At 42.1% G+C, this 9,463-nt stretch overlaps 1 protein-coding gene across 1 annotated transcript; it reads left to right on the top strand.

Moving 5' to 3' along the window:
- The first annotated feature begins 6,259 nt into the window (after window positions 1-6,259).
- SARC_06175 (hypothetical protein) lies at window positions 6,260-9,023 on the top strand. The gene is made up of 5 exons (XM_014299936.1): window positions 6,260-6,391; window positions 6,536-6,578; window positions 6,985-7,404; window positions 7,549-7,775; window positions 7,979-9,023. Exons 1-5 carry the CDS (start codon window positions 6,297-6,299, stop codon window positions 8,718-8,720), a joined length of 1,527 nt encoding a protein of 508 aa, XP_014155411.1. The 5' UTR covers window positions 6,260-6,296; the 3' UTR covers window positions 8,721-9,023.
- Window positions 9,024-9,463: the final 440 nt, after the last annotated feature.

Here is a 9,463-nt window from a genome sequence, read left to right as displayed (position 1 = left end):
CGTATTAGACGCACTTAAAAATGCTAAGCGAAATGGGATCGCGCACCCTAAGCTGGCAACTTTAGTTGACAGAGTATATCAGTCATATACAGACTGTGATCTCAACCAGATTAAGCGCTATGGGTTCGCACCGCTTAAGAGTGTGACTGAAGATGTTCCATGGCGCAGTTTCATCATTGATCTGGTTGACTTGCCTACGTCCGAGCACACAGGCGACCGTTACGTATGCCACTTCTTTGATGTGGCGTCACGGTTTAACTTGCTCTATCCATTAAAGGATAAGAATACGCAGACCGTGGCAGAATTATGTTGTCAAGTCTTTGCTGACCACGGGTGGCCAGGTATAATGTGTACTGACAACGGTAGCGAGTTCTGCGATGACGTGATGGAATCGTTAGTACTCGTATCAGGCATGTGCCATAAAAGGGGTGTACCATATAAACCGCAAACACAAGGCGCGAATGAAACGCGCCATAGGAGACATAAGTTCTTCTTGCGTACTGCATTAACTGATGATGCAGATGATTGGCCGTACCACCTTAAGTGGGTACAAACACAGATGTACGAGTGTGCTGATCCGGTTACAGGAACTACACCCGCTCACTATTTTCGTGGCAGATATAGTGAGATACAAATCCCTTTAAACAAGGACGAGCCCGATCACCATGAGTTACAATGGTTAGAGAAGGTCCAACGTATTTATAACGTTGTAAATCCTTGCTTGCGAGAAATGCGCAATATAGCCTTATTAAAAAGGCAAAAGCGTTGGAACACTACCAAGAAGATAGCAGAGTATCAGGTTGGTGACAGAGTTAACATCCGTCAACGTAATTCCGATACTACTGTATTGACATCTAAATGGATAGGTCCATATATAATCTCTGTAGCAGACACTAAAAGTGGAACGTACGAGGTAAATAACCCCGATGGTTCTAGTGCGCTTAATATAGGCACAAGTCGTATTCCGACTAGAGAGATTATACTCGCAAGAAGACATGACTCTAATGTCCCTCTTGACCGCTCCGAATTTAAAGATATAATATGGAGAACGGATAAAGGAGGATATACATACTATCGTACTCGCTATATAGACGGTACAATCGCTGAGTTGACTTCATATGCTTTCGATAATCAAGACTATTTAAAATCCTTTAATCGAAAATGGTGTAAACACCTGCATAAGTCACACGCTGAAAAAGATAGCATGTTTCCATCGTCTGAAGGCACGGAAGTTAAAACTTACCCGCCTACAGCATTTATCCCGAGCTTTAATGCTCATCCTTATATGTGCTTAAGACACTGAAGCGTAAGAAACGTCCAGTCGACCACCACGGACCTACTGGATATAAGTCAAAAACTCACAGGGTAACCGAGAACGCTTAACTTCTCCTCCTGAGAAACATTAGCTAAAACGTTATGCTACTTAATGTTTTCGACCCGTTTTTCCTTTCTCGCTTTTTGACACATAATCAGCTTGAGTGAGCAACTTGCTTCTCCTGGGTCTCAAAGCTGGATGGGGACTGTGTAATAGCCGGGCCTCCACATTAGACTCTATGTTATAAACGTACTCTTAAGCAGTACGTATACTATACACGTACTCTTAATAGTACTAGGAATTTAAGTTTCCTAAATGTGTTTTAACGGTTTTATTAATTAATACCTTTTCTATTTTACATATCAGATATTTGGACGAGGCCATTAAAAGGCCCCGGTAAAATACCAAACATAAGATTTGGTCTAGTTGTATTAATAGAACTATATTTACTTTCCAAATCTATTTATATATGAATACTTCGGTAGCGAGATGGCTCAACCGAATATAGGTTTCTAGGGACTATTAGCGTTACCTAGTTTAACCTCCGATCAGCCAACCAGATGTGCCAGTCTGATGAAGGCTATGTCGGTAATTCTTGATAAGTGGCATGCTATTGGTTAAGATAATAACTAAAGACATCAAGAGTATTTTCTTTGTTCTTTTTACTTTTTTTTCTTCTAAAGATAGGATTTTATGAGTCTCTCAGATTCGCCCCAACGAAACATACCATAGTTTTTTAATAGAGCGACAACGAAACACTAAATAAAATCCCTTCGGCGAAAACAGTACTGAGAGGATTATATATAGGCAATGTCTCAGCCTCACAATCCCTCAGAGTATTGCTGTTTTCACGAGGCAGACCTAACTTTACCAAAAGACTCATTTCGTTTATTTACTTCGAATTCCACGATACATAGACTTAACCTAAGCGTTTAATTACTCTAAAGCGTTAATATAGCCTTGATAGACCGAATCTTACAGTATCGGACTTCTTGTCCTCGATTTTGAGCGGGTTGTAACATCCGCCTCCTGCGAGTAACGTGTACATTATCGTGAAGTGTCACTTGAGGTGTAGAGGTATCGGCTTTGTGCGGCCAATTATTTTGTTTCACTGAGCTGAGCTGCTTCATATCGTCCGCCATGCTGTTAGGTAACTGGCCAGTCGGTGTCGTCCCTACCTGCGTGGGATGTTGGGGAGCCCAATGTGCTATCTTTCGCTCAAGGAAAACATCACTCGATGCTGTCTGGATCATGTCATTGGCCGTAGATGTGTCAATATTCTTCAGTGGAAATTCAAGAAGTTAGTGAAGTTGTCCACGAATGAGATGAATAATTTCCGTAGCCTCCTACACATGCGTCAGCGTTCTCAAGTGACCATCTTGATCAGAAATCTACTCCGGATGTTGATTGACCTTATTCCACGTAAAAATCAAGTGCTGGGCCTCCGGGACCAAACGGGCCAGCGTCACGTGGATTTCTGCCTTTTCTTCATCCTCAGGTGTAGGGTGCCTAAAACAAATTACTGTCTCCACCGTAGCACAGAGTAAAGGCAATCGATGAGGAACTCCGAGCAACCGTCTTGATAACTGGTCACACACTTACTTGCCTATCTCCGGTACCGGTGTAGTATCGGGTCCCTTCATTATGGTAGGTAAGAATAATAAAAATATAAATTGATTCTCATTTAATTTAGTCCCTATAGAACGTAGTGTAACAAATTCAGTAGTTCAATCACTTAAAAATGTAATCACACCAAGGAACGCTTAGTAAAGACTGTTAAGTCTGAAATAGGTGAACTCATTCAGAAGTGTCGTTATGAACGGCGCGCCCGCTATATTTATACGAGTTTTTATACGAGAAATTACCCGTATCTAAGGTTGTCGTCTCCTGATACTAAATTATGATGACACCCGATGAGTCATCTTTCTGTCGCACTAAATCCTCTCTTCCACTATCTGGCTCGGTCCCCTAGCCCAGTCCTGAAATAACCTCCTTAGGTCTGGTCCTCTGTTCCAGTCCTCAAATTCCACTTATAGGTCGGGCCCTCTGGTCCTGTCCTAAATCTCCGTCCAGGGTACTTTGTCCACAGAGTAACACTTTGTAAAGGGTGTTTGGTAATTTCCAACCTAACGTCGTTTGGGGCGACTTTAACTTTAAAGCCCGTAAGTGTGGCCACGCATCCACAATTCACGGACTACGTATGAACTGCATTATCCATGTTGAGTCCTTATGGGTTGAAGAGCGTCATCCTCACTGGTCCTAACATTGTTCATCCTCGGTTAATACTAATGGGCCCTGGTCCTTGTTTATGTCAGCCATTTCTATATCGTTTTCTGTCGTCGAAGAGTCTGTGGTGGAAGGTTGAGGCTGCGCGGGGAAGACCGTTGGTACGTGGGGTCGTCCGGGCTGCGCACGTTCTGGCTGTGTGTTAATGCTATAGGGATAGTATTATTTATTTCAAAAATGGCAAGTATGTATGATACAAAGTATGAACATATGGTATGGCTCTCATAGTCGCTGTAGTGGTTCAGGAAAGATTGAGGGATTTGGTTATTAGGGCTTTAGGGCTTATTGGTCACCAAGATATCACAATAGTCACATGTCAGAGTTTTACATGTCAAGTGTCAAATTTGTCAACGTGCAGAAAGGACAAAAAGGCAAATGTCAGCCTGTCAGGCTGGGCCTGAAAATTACCCCCATAGTAGTTTTGGGCCGCTGTAAATGAATATAAACGTTCAACGAATAACGTTTAAAGAATTTTTTAAGCGTTTAACGTATAACGTAATGAGGTCTGCTCACAGACCACAGTCACTGTCTCAGTTCCACAATCTACATTATGTGAAGTGGTGCGCGGTGGAGACTGAAGACTGGAGAGTGGAGAGCGGCCGCAATCGGCGTGCGGCGGAGAAATAGTGATAAAAACTTGTGTTTTGAACTTCAGAAATTTTATTGATATGTTTTATCTCCGCATTTTTTTTATATGAATCTCCGCTGTTTTTTATATGAATCTCCGCCACTCTTTCACGACAGTGAACATTTTATGCCAGCTGGAGTCCCGAGTCTCTCGAGTCCCGAGTCTCTCGAGTCCCGACTGAGCCCACTGACCCACTCTCACTGTGATACCCAAAAAAAAGTACAATTTATGTGTTTGTATTTAGATTTTAGGGTTGTCTGTCGAGTGTAAATAGGACAGCCTGGACTCTGGAGCTTGTAGGCAGAGAGTGGTGACTGGTGACTGGGGAGTGCCTGACTCTGAGTGGCAGGGTGAGTGGTGACTGGTGTCCGATATGTTTAAAACAAAAACAAATTTAACCTCTCTTCTTGCAGTCGCTTTGGCGCCGCCTTTTTCTAAAAAAAGTGTACAATTTGTGTGTTTGTATTTTACTATTTTATATTAGGGGTGTCTGTAGGCAGAGAGTGGTGACCGGTGACAGTGGTGAGTGACTAAGTGGTGAACTGGTGACTGGTTTTCAGTAAAAACAAAACAAACCCCCCCCCCCCTGTCTTCTTGCCGTCGCTGCGGCGCCGCCTGTTTTAGTTTTCACTTTTTCCTTATTGTTGACGGACTCTGTGCTTCAGTGAGGAAAGAGAGTATTTAGAGACCATTCAGTATTCACCGTTTTAAACTGCGTAGATTTTATTGGGCAGCACATAGGCAGCAACTACATAGTAAACGACGCCAAATAAGTGTTGCAAAACTTTCAATACTTCACATTCCGTCTATTCCTTAAGGAGTAAAGACTAAAAAGAGTCTGGACTCTAGTGTGGTTTGTACTGTACTGTACTGTACTCTCTCTAGTTTCTACTGTTGTTGGGAGTGTATGAGATATGGGACTATTTACTCACTAATGTTGTTGGTAGTGTGATATGAGATATGAGTGGACGCCCTTTCAAAAATTGTTGTAAAAAATGGTTGCACAACAAGGTCACAAGCTCTCAAGTCTCAACTCACAGGCGGAGCGCGGAGGCCTTAAAGATCTCCTGAAAAAAAAAAAGCACTGCAACTCTGGGGGGGTTTTATTTTTTGGATTGTTGTCAATTTTGACACAAATTTACACCTGGACGGGTTGGACCTCTGTCTTCCGCTGGTGGAAGGTTACTGTGGCAGCCTGGCCCTAAAGTCCTAAAAAGCATTTTCTTGGAAAGTCCGGAGTATTTTGTCCACTTTTTTTTTTAATAGTTTTAAAAATAAATGTACAGTTTTTTAACAGTATGGTATGTAGATACTTTAAAAAAAAACCAAAGACATTACTTATTTCCGTTTGTTCCATACAAAATAAAAGTATCCTTTTATAATTTTTTGCACAAAATATTACCCTCTCAGGACTCAAGGCCCCAGCAGCCGAGGGTCTCAGGCCGCACGGGCTCAGGGCTCAGGCCTGCCCTCATGGTTTTACAGCCTCACACGGACACACAGTCACACTCAGGACTCTGGAGTCTCAGTCTCTTAGACTCTCAGGCTCATACTTGCGAAGTTGTGGACTTCCTAGAGAGTCCTGACTCCTGAATCCTGAACTTCTGACTCTCCCGTTCTCATTGCCCAATGCCCCCACCAGGGCCCACTCACCATTGGCCTCCGAGTCCAGGCCTCCAGGCTCCAGGACGCTTCTTTATTTATTTAAAAAGAACCCCCCAATAATTTAAATTAAATATACACCCACTGTCCTACTCCCAGCTTGGCCCTTTGGCCTTTGCCCCTGCATCGGAAATATTTTTAACATTTAGTTTTGAATTTTGAAAGGGAAAACAATAGTTTTGTTTTTCGAGAAAAAAAACATAATAAACATAATAAACACAGAACATCTAGCTGCCTAAAAAAAAGTGTCAAATACAATTTACCACCACGTAAAATCATGCGAAACCATATTATCATCCATAGTTCCATACACGTAAAAAAAGGTATATATAGTGGGAACCATTCGGACTTCATCCCACTCCTAATCACCTTCAGTTTTGTAGGAAATTAGATATAGTTTTGAATATGTGTCTCTCAAAGCAGAATAACATCGCCGATTCAGTGGCACGAGTAACTGATACTTTCAAGTCCGGGAAAACTTTACCGTTGGCTTATAGAAAGTAAGTCTGCTTATATTTTTCAACAACTGTGCGACGTTTACTATTCCATTACGATCAGCTTTATAAATTATTTGCTTGTTGAAGTTGAAGATGGCAACTTGTTGAAGATGACAACTTATATCCTTTCTCTTCTCTCCTAACTAGAAAGCAAATAACGGCAGTTCGAGCGCTCTTTACCGAAAACGCGGTATGTCTTAGCACCACATAAGCCGCGTCGTCATCTACATGTATACTAAAGACAGAGGGTTTTTGGTGCGTATCACCCGTATAGTAAAGCTGCGTCTCGGTTTCAGATTAATATGTAGTATTGAAGAGTGGAATGAAAGCTTGCTCATCTATCTGATTCTGCATGTTGGAATTTATTGTACGTATATAACCTTGACTGCATCTATTCAGAACGTACACGTGTATTCAATGAATGTCGCCTCGCTTCACCTGCATGGGTTCCATCAACCAGTTGCACACCTTTGCAATCTCGTTTGCAATATCGAACAATTTTGATAATTGTCCATAAGATTTTGGCCGCGAATGGTTAAAATAATTGATGTTCAAACACAGTTTTGAATATTCAACACCATAATATTTCCCTACAGGAAGCCATATACGATGCCGTATATAAAGATCTGCACAAATCGCGCACCGAGACGTTTCTGGCCGAGATTCAGATAAATATCAACGACTGCGACAAGCACCTAAACAGCATTGACGATTGGGCCGCACCCCGCTACCACAACACGGATGTGATCAATCTGCCAGCAGTCACCGCTACCCAACCCGAGCCTATGGGCGTAGCTCTGATTGTGGCATGTTGGAACTACCCCTTTGCCCTATTAGCCGGCCCGCTGATTGCTTGCATCGCTGCGGGATGTACGGCTGTAATTAAGACGGCATCAGAGGAACACGCCAACGCGTCCATGGCGCTGTGGTGCGAACTGCTTCCCCAGTACTTGGATAATGAGGCGTATGTGATTGTTAGTGGAGGCGCGGATGCGCTCGAAGGGCTACTGGAGCAGGTTAGTCTGTTGTATATATTTCAATTATTATACGTGTGCATTGCTACATTTGCTAGATATAGCTATATTAATAGTGACGTAAAGTTACGATCGTCTACAAGCTGACCATCGTATGCTCATCCACACTTCATTATCTCACTGCAGCGCTATGATGTCATATTCGCAACCGGGTCTCCTGGGCTAGGTCGCATGGTGCATAAAGCAGCAACTAAACATCTGACCAAGACAGTCCTCGAATTGGGTGGCAAATCACCTGTGTACGTGCACAGGGATTGCAACCTGACCATCGGCGCCAGACGTATCATGTGGGGTGCATGCGCCTTTAACAATGGGCAGACCTGTGTGCGTCCTGATCATCTGTTCATCGACAGGTGTGTTACGTATATAGTTGTTTATGTGTGATGTGCCGTCAGTAGTTGTTTTTGTTTTTGTGTGAATCGAATGTTTTGTGTATACGCATGTTGCCATGGCGGTTGTGCTCCGATACGGTGCATCTATCCCCCATTATGAATAAGATATCGTTATTTATTTTAGACTAACACGTGTTTGTTTACTGCAATAATTTGACTCACAGTACTATTGCGGACAGCTTCATTGCCAACCTCAAGAAAGAAGCCAAAGCCATGTTTGGCGAGGACGCTCAAAAGGGTAATACATACAATCGTATGGCTAAGTCCAAGGGACACTTTGAACGTGTGGCGAACATACTCAAGACAGACGCGAAGTATGTGGTGTATGGGGGTAATTCGGACGCTGCTGACTGGTATATTGCGCCCACTATTCTGGATTTTGGAACGGATGCTGAAGCGTTCCACAATTCGGCCGCTATGCAGGGTGAGATTTTCGGACCGATCATTCCGATTCTGCGTGTAGACACACCCGAAGTTGCGTACAAGTCAATCCTTTCTCGCGAGAAACCCTTATCCTTGTATGGATTCACCAACAACAAGAAGATACAAACCGAGATGCTCAAATTACCCGCGGGCACCACACAGTTCAATGATGTCGTTTCGCATGTACTGAACCCTGACGCTCCGTTTGGGGGTGTGGGTAATTCTGGTATGGGAGCGTACCATGGACAGGCCGGATTTGATAATTTCAGTCACATGAAGACAGTTATGGTGAACTGGTCAGCGAATGATCTGGCTGCCCGATATCCACCATATTCCGCGATGGACAAGAGACTTCTGCGGTTGGTCTTCAGAGAATGGCCTGATACCATGATAAACGTGCTGAATAACCCAGCCAAAGTGTTTATAGTTGGCGCAGCACTAGCAGCGGGTGCTGCCTACTATATGCACTTTATGAAACGCTAAACCGTTAGTGCACACGATATGTAAAAATATAGATATACGTATATATTGGTATTGATATGTGTGTATTGACATACACTGTATGGCACAGAGGCCGATGTATGAGGGATGTCACCTTAGTCAGAATCTTTTGCCCATTAGGGCTCAACTGAGAAACGATTAAATCCTCGCATATGATTTTTTAAATTTGCGACTTGGAAGTATACTGAACAAGTCAGCTTTATAAAGCCCCTCAGATGGGCCACTTGTTCGAATATGTGTGTGGTAATACAGGATAATGTAATAAAGATCTAAAACATTCAATACTAAATTAATTGAGCTAAAGCAACACACATTCGAGATCTGAGCTACTCAATCGTCGACAAGAAGTAGCATGTAATGTGTAAGTATTTGTATAAGTGTACGTACATGTATATGTGTATGTATACGGATTTAAAATAAGAGTATGTATGTTTTAAGTATATGTATAAGTTTTTGCATTTAAATATGTATGTGTATATGTATATGTATTTGTCTGTATATGTTTACGTGTATGCTTATGTGTATGTAGATGTGGATTTATATACACACAAACACACGCATATATATATATATATATATATATATTTATAAATACACACACTCACGCACACACACACACACACACACACACATATATATATATATATATATTATATATACTTGTATATACATATACTTCTTTATATATATAATATATATAGTAGTATATATATATACTATATTAA

Source organism: Sphaeroforma arctica (genome assembly GCF_001186125.1).
Source record: "Sphaeroforma arctica JP610 unplaced genomic scaffold supercont1.430, whole genome shotgun sequence".
Classification (NCBI taxonomy): Eukaryota; class Ichthyosporea; order Ichthyophonida; genus Sphaeroforma; species Sphaeroforma arctica.
Note: the sequence above shows the minus strand (reverse complement) of the source record. Positions and strands in the feature narration are given on the sequence as shown.

Coding starts and splice junctions, on each gene's coding strand:
- SARC_06175 (XM_014299936.1), top strand. CDS start 6,297: ATGTGTCTCTCAAAGCAGAATAACATCGCCGATTCAGTGGCACGAGTA. Junction 6,392..6,535: donor TTACCGTTGGCTTATAGAAA/GTAAGTCTGCTT, acceptor TCTCCTAACTAG/AAAGCAAATAACGGCAGTTC. Junction 6,579..6,984: donor CGCTCTTTACCGAAAACGCG/GTATGTCTTAGC, acceptor ATTTCCCTACAG/GAAGCCATATACGATGCCGT.